This window comes from Mustela nigripes, chromosome 2 (assembly GCF_022355385.1).
Source record: "Mustela nigripes isolate SB6536 chromosome 2, MUSNIG.SB6536, whole genome shotgun sequence".
NCBI lineage: Eukaryota > Metazoa > Chordata > Mammalia > Carnivora > Mustelidae > Mustela > Mustela nigripes.
Genome location: NC_081558.1, coordinates 201,056,165 through 201,071,037, shown reverse-complemented (window position 1 = coordinate 201,071,037; position 14,873 = coordinate 201,056,165). Strand labels below are relative to the sequence as shown.

At 42.1% G+C, this 14,873-nt stretch overlaps 1 protein-coding gene across 1 annotated transcript in view; it reads right to left on the bottom strand.

Annotated features, from left to right (window-relative positions):
- The window catches only part of JAM2 (junctional adhesion molecule 2), a 63,416-nt gene extending 50,757 nt beyond the window's left edge, over window positions 1-12,659 (bottom strand). Inside the window, exon 1 of the mRNA XM_059392184.1 lies at window positions 12,070-12,659. Within this exon, the coding sequence (XP_059248167.1) occupies window positions 12,070-12,136 (67 nt within the window). The 5' untranslated portion in view covers window positions 12,137-12,659. The remainder of the gene's footprint in view (window positions 1-12,069) is intronic.
- Between the last annotated feature and the right edge of the window lie 2,214 nt (window positions 12,660-14,873).

The following is a 14,873-nucleotide window of genomic DNA, read 5'->3' as shown; positions in this document are numbered from 1 at the left end:
AGGGAGAAGCAGACTCCCCATGGAGCTGGGAGCCCAATGTGGGACTTGATCCCGGGACTCCAGGATCATGACCTGGGCTGAAGGCAGTCGTCCAACCAACTGAGCCACCCAGGCCTCCCAATCATGTCCTATGTTTTGCAAATACAGCTTTGGAATAGGCTCCCGACAGTGAAGTTGATGAGTCAGAGTAGACATGCAATGTTCCTACATATTGTTGAATTCTTCTCCATAGCAGATCACTGCACAGCCCCTTAGCAGTCAGAGTGCCTGTTTGCTCACAGCTTCAATAACAGAAGATGCAGATGAGTTATGTGTTTTTGCTAATCTGGCAGGGAAGAGATATTATCTTTGTGACAGTTTAATTTGCATTTAAGTGATGTTGAGTGCAGTGTCATATCCGAAAGAACTATTAAAATTTTTCTCTGGGAACTCGGGTTTGTGTTGTATGTGAGCCATTTTTCTATTTTGTTCTTTATATTTTTATTTCTTTCCATTTTTTCAGGGCTTGTTGCATGTCAGTGACAATACTCTTAGGCTGAGACTTATGAGACTGAGAACCTTCTGGTTGAGATTTGGAGTGCAGATGTCTTTTTCCCAATTAGTCATTTGCCTTTTGATTTTTTATGGTATTTTAGTATTTTTTCTGAGCAGATGCTCTTTTGATATATAGTTTTAATTTTTAATTTTTTAAGGATTTTATTACTTATTGATTTGAGAGAGAGAGTGAAGGAGAAGAGCACAATCAGGGGGAGCAGCAGAGGGAGAGGGAGAAGCAGACTCCCTGCCGTGCAGGGAGCCCGATGTGGGACTTGATCCCAGGACCCTGGGATCATGACCTGAGCCAGAGGCAGATGCTTAACCACCTGAGCCACCCAGGTGTCCTTGATATATAGTTTTAGTTAAAAGAACGCATCCATGCTTTTGTTATTTTGGGAGGGTGAATTTATTACTTATTGACATTTGGATCTTTGATTCATTGGGAGTTTATCCTCATGTACACTGTCAGGATCCTATCATTTTCCCTCAAATAGCTACCCAATTGTAACCATATCTATTAAGCATTTTCTATAGTTTAAGATGCTTCTATTTTATAGAGAGATAAATGGAAAGACACATCTCACATCTCTACTAAATTTCCAAATGAACTAGGGCCAATTCCTGGACTTTATATTCTGTTCCATTGGTCTATCATCCTATTCCTATACCAGCCTCACATTTTAATGATAGAGGTTTTGTCAAGTGCTATAATCTAGGGCAACCATCACCTCATTTCCACCCAAAGGCACTACTGCTGATTTATTTTTCATTACCTCATTTGTCTGATACTTATTTTATATATATCTTATAATTAACATCACATATTGATGCAGAAATACATGCATGTCATTCAATACCGAAAACGTATGTTGGGGCATATGCTCTTTTTAAGAGAAGTAGGACATGGAATAAAAAAAAAGTCTGAAGAACTAGCTCTCCAGGCAGGTGTTTTTTGAATATTTTAGCATCCTCATTCAGATTTTCTGGGAGAGTGGCACAGTAGGGTTGAAAATCTTAGGATGCCTCTAATCTTGGCATTTGCGATAGAAGAATACTCTTGGACCTAGCAGATGAGTCACCTGATCCAGAAGAAAGTTTTTCACTTTCTTCTTTTTCACTGCAAGAAGATATGATTACTGGACAAGAATGCCTAAGAAAACCATCTTTGGTTTGGAAATAAAGATCAGTTTATCAGGCCCTCCCTTCTTTTTTAGCAAACTTTTACCTACCATGAAGCGTGGATTGCTATGGTACCAATTGAGTGGCAAAGAGATTGGACCATGAGGGCCAAGTCTGGAACCCCCTGCTCCGGGCAGTACTTGCACAACTCTCTACCATTCTGTGCTGTAGTTTATCTCAGGCACCTTGCGAAGAGGTATTGTTGGATTCATCTGAACCTTTAATCAGTGCTTACTAATTCAAGAGGAGGTTACATTAGTTTTTGTGTGTGTGTTTTGTTTTGTTTACAATACAAGAAGGCATCAAGCAATCAGCAAAACTTCTTAAAACTCTATAGGGCAGACCAGTCTCTATATTACCTTGTCAGTCTAAACTCTAGGGACACTATAGTTCATGAGGAAGGAGGAAGTTCTAAGAGCAGTCAAATTGTGCATTCATTACGTAATATTCACCCTATACATGTCCTTGGATCCTTAGTATTAAAATGTCATTTTATGAAGCTAAGAAGCAAATAAACATTAAACTCCAGGTTACTTACCTCTATTCAGTTAAGTATTAGAGAATCATCATGTGTCAGGCAGGATTCTAGGTGCTAGAGACACATAGATGTATTTTCTCTGTCCTTGACAAGTTCACAATCCAGACAGAAACCCATGTAAGCATGGTGACAAAAGCAAACGAACAAACAAAAAAACATGGTGACAGTATAGCCCAGTAAGTACAAAAGAGAACCAGGAACCTACCAAGAACGCCAGGAGTATAATACATGTGGGTAGACTTCAGCTTTGAGGAATGGATGAGCTGGAGAGGGTTCAAGAGAAAGAGGGGGTTTAGACCTTCAGGGAGTAATTGCACTTGCCACAGGGAGAAAACTGGGACAATAACAACACAAGAAAAGAGAAGATGGCAGGGAAGGAGAAACACTGTATCTAAAATGACAGAGTTGTTCACTCCTTTACACACACCCACAAAGGCAGGGCATAAAGCACCTGACTTGTTCTGGGACCAAAAGCACTGTATGGGGCCAAAGTCCAATGATCCACAGCTCCAATCACCTTATGTGGAATTTTTATCCTATTTTTTAATGACCTAGCCTACTGCTGTGTTTAGATTACTAAACAAATAGACCCTTGGGTTACTGTTTATTCTACGGTGGGCGTTCAACTTCTGATCAGAACCCATTCCCATTTTAAAGTGCCTCTAGAGCATTTTTAAAGACATTAGCACAATCCTCCATTTTCAGATTTAACACTTTCCCAGTAGTTCAACATGTTCCCTTTTTATCTGCGGTCATTACTTCTTTGGTCTCCTTTAAAAATAGTAACAGTTTGCACTTGTCTGTAAGTCTTAGCTGGTGCTGGTGTTGGTCTTCTCTGGGCCTTGGCCCTTATCCTCTACTCCGGACTTTTTTCATAGCATCGGAGTTGGAATTTTTCCCTTTCTAGCTTTGATCACTGGTTTGGGAGTTTATTTCCCCTCTGTTTTGTTATATCCATTTTGTTTCACTACTTACTTTTGTTGGTTTTAATTAGATGGTAACCCCTGCTGCACTTCAGCGTAAGGATTTTAAAGGCCTCTGCAAGGTGTTATCATGGTCCTATTTGTGAGATAGCTTTGGGTTGTGGCTTAATTACTAGTAAAAATAAATTTTTGCATGGGGAGCCTGAGTGGCTCAGTGTGTTAAGCTTCCAACTCTTGGTTTAGCTGAGGTCAAGATCTCATGAGTTGTGGGATCAAACAAACCCCAACCCACCAGCCCTCTGTGCTCAGCAGGGAGTCTGTGAGTGTGCTTGGGGTTCTCTCCCTCTGCTCCTCCCCTCACTTACATGCACACTCTACCTCCCTCTAAAATAAATCTTTAAGAAACTAAAAAATAAAGTTTTGCAGAAAGGCATAGAATATCATATATAATATGATTTGATTTATTGGAAGGTGAAAACAAGAAGCGTAGTAAATTTTTATTTTTATTATTTTACTTTTTTTTTTTTTAAAGATTTTATTTATTTATTTGACAGGCAGAGATCACAAGTAGGCAGAGAGGCAGGCAGAGAGAGAGAGAGAGGAAGAAGCAGGCTCCCGACTGAGCAGAGAGCTAAATGTGGGGCTCGATCCCAGGACCCTGGGATCATGACCTGAGCCGAAGGCAGCGGCTTTAACCCACTGAGCCACCTAGGCGCCCCTATTATTTTACTTTTTTAGAGATTTTATTTGTTTATTTGGAAAAGAGACACACGGGAAGAGAGGGAACACAAGCAGGGGGAGTGTGAGAGGGAGAAGCAGGCTTCCTGCAGAGCAGGGAGCCCGATGTGGGGCTGGATCCCAGAACCCTGCGATCAATACCTGAACTGAAGGCAGACACTTAACAACTGAGCCACCCAGGCACCCCTGATTTTTATTTTTAAAGAAGCTATACAAGTATGCTCTTATATACTGGAACTGTATTTTCCCCCCAATTTTTCTGGACTATATGCAAAAAGTTTAAGAGTAGGCTATCTGTAAGGAGTGGAATAGAAGTCAGGGAGCTAGAAAGGAGAGTTATTTTTCATTTCTGTACTGTTTGAATTTACCAGATACATACCTTTTTCTAAGTAAAATGTGTAAGTAATTGCATTCAGCAATGATCTATTCCTTTTCTTGAATTATGCCCATAAATAAAGTATTTAGCAAGTTTTTACAGTGTGAGCAAAGCTAAAACTAAAAACAGCAGGTGACTGCTTTGACAAAAGGAGATTGAGTGATCTGGAAACACCTAGAATGAAGGAGAAAGACCAAATTAGGCTTTTTTACTCCTTACCAGTATAAAAACAACTCAGTCCCAAACTGTCCCTATGAAAAATTTTGAAAACTAAAACAAAACAGAAAATTTAGCAAAACAAATTAAAAATGCCAATGACCTACGAAGAGAGAGATAGGCAAAATTCTTCAGTAAAGAACTAAAACTTCCATCTGTTAAAATCATAAGCATTCTTGGGGCACCTGGGTAGCTCAGATGGTTAAGCATCTACTCTTGATTTTGGCTCAGCTCATGATCTCTGGGCCCTAGGATCAAGCCCTGCTTCGGGCTCTGTGCTCAGTGGGGAGTCTGCTTGGGGTTGGGGATTCTCTCTCTACCTCTAAATTAAAAAAAGAAGAAGAAGAAGAAGACGATGACGACGACGACGAAGATCACAAGAATTCTTGCTCAGGACTGTGTGAGCCAAGACAGTGGAGAGCTAAGAGTATAGCTCTTGAAATGCCTTCATAGGACTGGTCCAGTAGTTCTTTGCTTTTCTGTTCATAAAATGTGGGAACAATTTAAACTGTAAACATTTCCAAACCCTTCACCAGCCTGAGGATTCCAAGAGTAGGATTCTGCGGGTCCTGTTAGCAGGCATTCATCTGAGCACACACGTTCTCTCCTTCTCTCTCCTGTTTCCTCTCTCCCCCTCTCTCTCCACCTCTACCCCTCTATCTCTCTATCTCTCTCTGTGTCTCCATCTCTCTCATACAGGCGTACCCTCACATGCTTAGTAACACAGAAGGACACCCTTCTCCCCAACAAATCTACTCCAATCATCCTCCTAAGGATGGCAAATTGGGAATAAGGTAAAAACAAAGCTAAGGGAAGACAAGCCCCCCCGGGGGGGGGGGCGCAGAGAGTGTTAGAGAATAATATTGAAAGACCATAACTAGTAGCCCCAAAAGCTAGTTTCATGTTTAGATGTCGAGAGCTGAAGAGAGAGTTGGAAAAACGTGCAGCATACGCCATTTTAAATTCCTTAAAAAACCAAAGAGTTGTTTTCCTCAAATCCTGATAAAATTTAATTAACTACATTTCAGATTTAAAACAACTTTCTGTGGGTGAATGTAAATGTCTAATTATACATGAACCTGTACATGTTTTCAACCAGCCATATAAAAAGAAATACTTAGTAAATCACAGCCTGGACCCCTCCAATAACGTCTAACGGGGCTCCCACTTCCATGTCCCACCACCCATCTTGCCCATTCTCCACACTCCATACAATGTGTTCTCTTTGAAAGGCAAATCTAACTGGTACTCAGTGTTTAAAAGCCTTCAATGGCTTCTCCTAGTCTTTAGGATAAATCCAAAATCCACAAGGCCCTCTTACCACCTGGCTGCTGTCTTTGGTCTTCCCCTGTCCTCCATGCTCTGGCTATAGGGGACTTCTTCTGCTTCCTTATTGCTTTTGCTCAAGTACCTCTCTACAGCACTGTTCCTCTGTATCTGGGATGGTCTGCCCTCTCCTTCAGTTGCCTGGCATATTCTTTTCATGTAGATAGACAGGTGTCTATATATATGTGTGAATATTGTGTAATAATACAAATATATCTGTGTATTTTGCAATAAAACTTTAAAAAACACATTTTAAAATAAATTCTTTAAATAATAAAAATGAATAAAACAAACTGTTAATATTAGTATAATACTTATGAAACAGCCTATTATTTGTGCTTGGATAGGACTCTCAGAAATGTAGGAAATCCATTATAAATGATAATATGAATGTTTAGCTCCACTGACCCCAAATATTATCAATAGTAACAAGACCAGTTTTCCAAGTGCTATGTATGCTATAAATGTGTACACATTTAATTTACCTTACACCCCTACGAAGTAAGTCTATTATTGGGATGATCACCATTACAGATTGGTAAACCAACACACAGAGAAATCAAATAGCTTGTACCAGATCATACAGTTAGCTAGCAAATTAACACAGAATTCAGCATCAGAGTACATGTTCTTTACTGCTACACTACATGATTTGAAATAGATCTCAAAAACTACAGTTCTACATCACTATAAATTATAATTTAAAGGTAAAAGTTATGGTTGCTCCATGGGATCTAGAATATTCTTGGCTACAATGCTGATTACACTGTTACTGTGTACATCCTAATTTTGGTTGTTGTCATGGTTTTCCAGAGATGGCCACATCCTAATCCCAGGAGCCTAAAACACGGTACCTTACATGGTAAATGGGAATTAAGGTTGTAGGTAGAATTAAAGTTGCTAACCCGCTAACTTTGGGATGGATAGATTAATCTGGATTACCTAGGTGGGTCCAATGAGTCCAATGTAAGTGTAAGGGTCCTTATAAGTGGAAGAGGGAGGTCTATGAGATAAAACAGATTTATGGAAGCCTAGCATTGCTGGCTTCAAAGCTGGAGGAATGGGGCCACCAGTCAGTGGCCTCTAGAAGCTGGGAAAACAGCTTGGAAGCTGATTCTCCATTCGAATCTCCAGAAGATAGCTGCCCTTCTCATGCTTTGATTTTAGCCTAGTGAGACCTATTTCAGATTTCTAGCCTCTAGAACTTTAAGATAATAAATCTGTGTTATATTCAATTTATGGTGATTGTTTCTGCAGCAATAGAAAAATAATATAGTTGGGTTGTTTTTCTGAGTTCTGGTCACGTTAATAGTAACACCTCCCAAGAAAACAGTACCCAGTTTTAAGTTTTCTTTCTCTGCTTTTGCCAAAGCAAGCCCTTGACCTAGATTCTGATTCCCTCTTTTCTATACTGACCTTTGTCTTCCTCAAGGCATCAATCTGGCAATCCAGGTATACTGGAGTACTGACTCAGCGGTGCTATGGCATGAGAAGGTCATTTAAAAAAAATGGCCTGTACAGATTTCTTCTGGTCCCACTTCAGCAAACGCAGCAGCTCTAACTTCCCCAGTTCAAAACATCTTCTCTACCAACAAGGCCTACTGGAGGAAACCGATGTGATAGAAACCATGGGTAGAGAAAACATGTGTAAATGCACATGCGCTCCTCTCATTAAACTGCTCTGGTGGAAGGAAAATGAATATCATCAGCCTTAGGGAATTAACTGTTATCTTTATGTTGACTTTTTGTTTTAGATGTCTTCCTTTGGGTTTTGTTTTTTTTTGGGGGGGGGGGGTTAGACTTCTTCCTTTTGAATGTCATCTCTGTCTCAGTTTTAAAACCATTATCAGGTGTACCAGCAAGCCCAATCTGACCTATATGTTTATCAGATAATTAAGACCATGCCAGGAAGAAACCAGTCTTCCTCTGCAGATTGATGATGATGCTTTGTTCTTAACAATGTTTACAGAGGGCAGACTTTTCCTGGCACTGGTTCCCTGGAGTACTCTTTTGGGTCAGTTCCACCACCAGGGCAGAACTTTGGGATTCTGCAGAAAATCCAGACCTCTCCCTGCTCCACAGTCCTTATCAGCTGATGAGAGATTACTGAGTCAGGCCAAGTAAGCCTGGCTTGGCTTCCAGTCCAGAATTGAGGACCGTTTCCCAGTGCACGGCTATCAGTTACATTCAACTTTGTTTGATGTAATGCTTTGCTTAAATGTCACCTCAGAGAAATCAGACACCTCACCTACCTAGGATTAGTTACAGCTTCATGATTTCTATTGCAATCATTAATTCCATCCGTCCATATTTCCAAGTCCTCCACTCATGCCCTTCCTATCTGATCAACAGACATCTATTTACACCTCCTACTAACCAGGTGCTTTGCTTAGCATTGTGCATAGAATGGTGAGCAAACATGAAAAAACTCCTTCCCTCATGGAGCTCCCACTTTCATGATAAAGAAAAATGCAGTTTCATAAACACACACGTAAACGTCCATATATCAACAGGTGCACTGAACTGGTAGTCCAATTAACAACAGCAGCAGCAACCATCAAAATCTTCCAGACGACTAAGAAAGAAATAAGAATATAGACAAATGGAAATAAAAGAATGGAATAAGAATGGTATTATATATAATAGGATTGGGACAAAAGGGTGGTACAGTTATATTGGGGATGGATATTAAGAAGATAAGTATGTAATTAAAGAATAAAAATCCACAAGGTCTTTTTTTTTTTTTTTTTTGAATGAAGACAGTGAAAGGAGTTAACTGCTCAGAGAGAAAAAGGAGAGAAGCCCAATTATCTGTGGAACAAATTCTCAGATCTTCAAATCTCAGTTCCATTTCTTTCTAGAAATGGAATGAGCTACATGAATGAGCTTTCTTTGAGCCTTGGGGGACATTAGCTGTAATCTGAAGATTTGCTCTGTTTCATGCATTTTCTGAGAACTTAAAAAGAGAGACTATTCAAAAAAGTCCTTAGAACAGTATCTGATATATACAAAGTCTTTAATATACAGTTGTTGGATCTGGACATGAAACCTGAGTGGATAAATCACAAATAGGACTGTGGAGTGAAACTTAGCCCTGAAAAACTTTCTTGTTTTTCAACAACACTCTGATAGCAATGAGTGTACCCAATTCCTGTTTCTTGGTTTCTTTCATCCAAGATCATACTCAATGCCTACATCTTGGTTTCTCCCATCCAAGTACTAAGGAGGCCCAACCCTGCTTATCTTCTGAGATGAGATGAAATCAGGTGTATTCAGGGTGGTATGCGGTAGACTCAAATCTTGGTTTCTAATACCATTCTCCAATAAAAGGAACCAGCACTCTGTGGAGAAATGGCTGATTCTAGGACTGGATCAGGGAACATAAAAGATCAGCCTGAAGCACTTTGTGTTGCCAAAAAGCAAGGACTTGCTAAGCAAAACAAACAGAAATGCATATATATATATATATATATATATATATATATATATACATACATATATATTTATATATATATTATTATATATATAATGATGGGGTATGTCAATATGACATATGACATATGACATATATCCTTTGACATATCCCATCATTATATATATAATAACGGGGTATATTAGAAGATACAGAAACCACTAGAAGAACTCCTAGTGGCCAAAGCTGGAAGAACTTTAGTACTAAAACAAATAAAATCATATTTGACAATAATCCAAAGTATAAAATAATATTCATAAGCCCATATTGATATAGAAGTCATGAGAAAACATCAGAAAAACACCAATTACAGGATATTTTACAAAATACTTCACATGTACTCCTCAAACTTGTCATGGTAATAAAAACCAAGGGAATCTGAGGAACTGTCCATAGCGAAGAGGAGCCTAAGGAGACAGAACGACTAAATAGAATAAAGTATTCTGAATTAGATCCTGAAATTAAAAAGGACATTAGGAAAAAGTGAAGGAAATTTGAATAGTCTGGACATTAGTTAAAAATAATGTGCAAAAATTGTTTCATTAATTATGACATGTTTCATACTAATATAAAATATAATTAAAAGGAGAAAGTTGGATGTGGTATATATGGAACTCTCCATACTATCTTCACAATATTTCTTCAAATGTACTTGTACTCAGTTATAAAATAACTGAGCTTATTTTTAAAAAAGAAAAAGAAAGAAAGAAAGGGAACATTCTTGCAATGCCAGACCTTTTAGCATCCTGGGAACAACATAGAAAAGATCTACACATACTCCCAAATTATTCCCGCCACAGGAGTCAGGGTTAGAAGGACCAATAGTGGGGCGCCTGGGTGGTTTGGTGGGTTAAGCCTCTGCCTTCCGCTCAGGTCATGATCTCAGGGTCCTGGGGCTCTCTCCTCAGCGGGAAGCCTGCTTCCCCCTCTCTATCTGCCTGCTTCTTTGCCTACTTGTGATTTCTCTCTGTCCGGTAAATAAATAAAATCTTAAAAAAAAAAAAAAAGAAGAAGAAGGACCAATGGTTAGAGGCTCCTGGGTGGCTAAGATGGTTAAGCATCTGCCTTTGGTTCATATCATGATCCCAGGGTTCTGGGATTGAGGCCCGCATCAATTTCCCTGTTCAGTGGGGAGCCTGCTTCTCCCTCTCCCACTCCCCCTGCCTGTGCTTTCTCTGTGTTAAATAAATAAAAGCCTTAAAAAAAAAAAAAAAAAAAAAAAGGTGTAGAGCCAGGGGTTTCAATTTACCCAATGTCTGAAGAAGAGGTTTTTCTGCTCATTCATCTAAGCCTGTGTTTACCTCTTGGTTATTTCTTGGCTACACTTTCAAACTTAGGGTGTATTGTTTCTATTTTGATCACTGAATAATAATAGAAGAGTAAAACCATTTTCTCTGTTTTTAATTAGTGGTAATTGTAAAGCCAGTCGTTTTTAATTTGAAATTTAGGATCATCAAATATATATATATAACTTTCCCAGCAGTTTTGTGACAATTCCTCTAGCCTGTCTGTTGCCCTTCACCATTCCTGCATTTTTTCTTTGTGTGCCCGATACCATACCAATTTCAAAACTGCATAATGGTTTTGTCGTGAGGACTTGCCTTCTTGGTTTGATTTTCTATAATATAGGTCAGCACATGTCCCTTCACCGAAACAACTTGCTCCTTCCTCCCCCACTAAGGAACAAAGCTCACATCACGTTGAGTTCAGCAATACTCACTTCGGCAATAAGAGCGTGAGAAAAAGTCATTGTATTATGGTATTAGACACTCATCCGGCGGGTTATTTTAAATATCCCCAGAACTTGAATAGCAACAATAATAACCCATTCTATTGAAAAAAAAAAAAAAAAAGAAGAAGAAGAAGAAAGAAAGAAAAAAAGGAAAAAAGAGAAAGAAAAACGAAACCTAATAGAAAAAGGATTTCATTGCTGAAGTGCTTAAGATCTATTTCGATTTCCTCTATTTTCCTAAAAAGTTAACGCAAAGAAAACAAAATAATAGGATACCTTCCCAGGATTTTAAATCTCAGGAGCCCAGAATCCGTGAAAATCCTGTTTAGCACCACCCCGTGAAATGGGCCTTGGGACGTCCTCCCCCCACCCCCGTTTCATTCAGCTTCTGCCTCTTTCTAACAACCGTTCCGTCGGGCGTCCCCAGAGGACACAGCAGCTGGCTGGAGTCCCCAGACCACAGGTCCCTCACTGAATATCGATGTGCAGGTGGAAAGGATAAAAGTAATTGTGGCTCAGCAGCCACCAACTCCCCTCATGCCCCTGCCCCACAAGGACACCGCCTTTCATCGCCGCAGTCGGAAGCCCCAGAAATCAAGGCAACTCGAACACCATCCCCTTCTCGGGCACTTCGCGTGCGGCCGGCGCCTGCCTCCCTCCGATGCCATCTTGAGATCCCGGCATCTTCCACGGAGCGCGTTTTGCATTCTGTGCGCGTCCCTGAGTCTTTGAAAACTTACCCCAACTTTGGAAGAAGGTGAGAACCTGCGGGTGTGGACTCAATTTTCTCCCCCCAGAACGGACAGAATCAGATGCCATTTGCCATAAACCGGAGACCCCCCGCGCCGCCCCGCGCCTGCCTGCACCCCCCGATCCCTGCTCGCCGGGTGCCAAGTCCGACGCCCCGCGGCGCACCCGCAGTCCAGGGCCCCAGAGACAGCGGTCAGCGAGCGCCGCGTCCAGGGGCCGGGGGTCTGCGGGGCCGGTCCCGGCGCGCGTGGGTGGGAGGGCGGAGGTACCCCCGCGACTTACAGCCCAGCGCGACCACCAGGTAGCGCAGCAGCAGCAGGAGGAGGCGGTGGCGGCTCCTCCTCGCCATCTTCCCGGGGTCCGAGCTGGCTGCTCCTCGGAGGCCGAGGGTCGCGGCGGCCGGAGCGCGGGAGGCGGGGCGCGGGGCCCCTGAACTTCTGCGGCAGGCGAGGCGGAGAGACTCGCTCCGCGGAGAGGAGGGGAGCGGTGGGCGGACCCTGATGGATGGCAGCTTCCCCCCGCCGGGGGCGCCTTCTCAGCTGGTCGCCTGGGGGCAGGTCTGGCCCGTCCCGGGCTGGGGGGCGGGGGGGCCTGGGCTGTTCCTTTTGTGCGGTGAGGGGTGGGAGGGGGGAGGGCCGCGGACGCCGGACGAGGTGTGGGCTGGGTCCTAATGAGGGGGCCGGAGGCGGCGAGGAGCGGAAGGGAAGCCCTGGCGGGCGTCCCCCCGCCCCCGCGCCACCGGGATTGATCGGCTTTGTGTCTGGTCCGGCGCGGGGCTGCCAGCTGTCCCCGGGGCCAGGAGCCCGGGGGCGGGAGGCGCGGGCCGCGGGGGCTGGGGCGAGGCGGCGGTGGAGGGCAACTCTGCCTGCCTCGCTCCAACTCCTGTCTTTCTTCTCCGTGGCACAAAACTTTTTGGGGGTTTTCAGCCTAGGGGTGGAGATTTGGGCAAAATTTCTGGCCAACCGGAGAAGTTGCGGGGGAGGCGCTCGGGGGAGATGGGGCTCGCGGGCTCCTCCTTGGACGCGAGTGGTGGGGAGGGGGGAGCAATTAAGACTCGTGCTGGAAGCCAGGACTCCCATTTTAGCAATAGCCTTGGCCCCTTCTCAGTCTAAGCATTTTGCTCTTTGGAGAGTTGAGCTGTGTTTTCTGTTCCTTGCTTTTCACGTGTCAGAGTTGGAAGTTCATCTAACGGTGTAAAATATTTATCATGTTTCTTTCCAGTTACATAACTGCTGCCTGTGGAGTTTTCCACATGTTAAAACTCTACAGCTGCCCTTTGTCAGGTTTATTTTTGGTCTACTGTGCTTTTAAAAGGGAAACCCATTATGAATGCTCTGTTGCCTTCTTTAAAATTGACCCGCACTTATACTGCACACACTCCAAGGGCTAAACAGACAATTTTTGTATTTACTCCCCAGGGACCAAAAATGTCTGGTGCATTCAAGAATAGTGACAGGTCTGGAAAAAAGACCATTCCCAAGAGAAAAAAAAAATGTTATACATCAGTTTTTTTTTTTTTTTTAAGGTAGAATAATGGATTAAGTACTGAATAAAAGACAGTTTGATTTAGCGGGGTGCACACGAAGAATTTAGCTCACTGGACAAAGGCGACCGGAGTTGAGATATGCAGAACTGTGAGGAAGGAGCCATCCCTGCTGTTTCCTTGGTGACGGTGATGGAAGCTTGATACCCAAGGCAGGGTGGGGCAGAGGACCCAGATAGTCAAAATGGCCAAAACATTAGAGCTATACTTTAGTCAAGCAAGGAGAGAAGACACAGATTTAACAACAGACTTAGGCCAGTTTTTCTGGGCGGCAACCAGAAAAATGTAATGCTTTACAAGAGAAGCTGATGGCGTTCTCTTTTCTCATTCTTGCCACTGTATATCTCTTTGACTCCTCTCTAAAGATACTCACAAAAAGTCATACTTTTTTTTTTTTATGAGTATTCTGTGGCATCCTATGTGAATAATTGATTCGCCCATTATTTGTCACCCAGTTAAAGCATTTGCCAAATAGCTACATTGTGTCAGATGCTGGTGTATGATGAGGAGCTAGATGGAGTCTTTGCTGCACATGAGCTCATAGTCTTGAGACAGAGAGAGTCCCCTCTGGAAAGACCTTTAATATCACATGATAAGTGTTGTGGGAGAACAGAAAAAAGTAACAGCAGTTCTTATTGAGTGCTTTCTCAGCGGTGGAGTCTGGATAGCCTTAATCTAATCCCCCCAACAATGGTGTATGGCCAAAAATATTATCACTCCCACTTTACAGATGAGAAAACTGGGCTAAGAGATTCTACTAACTTGTTCAAGGTCAAGGATAAGGGGATGTCTCTCTGTTGGAGAGTGTGTGCATGGCTTTAGGAGGCATGGAAAGTCACAGATTTTGAAGGAATAAAATAAGCAAAGGGCATGCTAGGTAGAGGAAGGAGCAGGATCGAAAGCTGGAAGATCTAAAAATTATGGCTTGTTTAGGTGAAGCCCTGTTCGACAGAGCTAGATGGTATGTGGGATTGGTGCAGAGGAGGCACAGGTGGCCAGAACTGAAAAGAGACTGGATTATGAGAGTCACTCAGTGTCATACTACAAACTCTAGACCTTATCCTATAGTTACAGAACTTTTGAAAGCACCACGGTAGGATATATATATATATATATATATATATATATATATATATATCCATGTTTTAGAACTGTGCTGTTTAATATGGTAGCCTCTAGATCCATGAGGCTGTGTAGATTTGAATTCAGTTAAATTTAAAATTCAGTTCTTCAGCCACACGTGCCATATTTGATGGTCTCAATAGCAACATAGGAGGTAATGGCTATCCTATTGGCTAGTGAAGATAGAGAGCATTTCCATCATTTCAGAAAGTTCTTCAAGACTCTGCTGCCTTAAAATGATGACTCCTATGGAAATATAGACTGGATTAGGGATAAGAGAATTAGAATGTTAGGCAAGTCTGAAAACTATTGCAATATTCTGGGAAAGAGATGAGGCATGAAGTAAATGGCCACAGTGGGATAAGTAAAGAAGCAGGTAGATTCTGATGATATTTCGTAAACCTGGGTAACAGGATTAGGT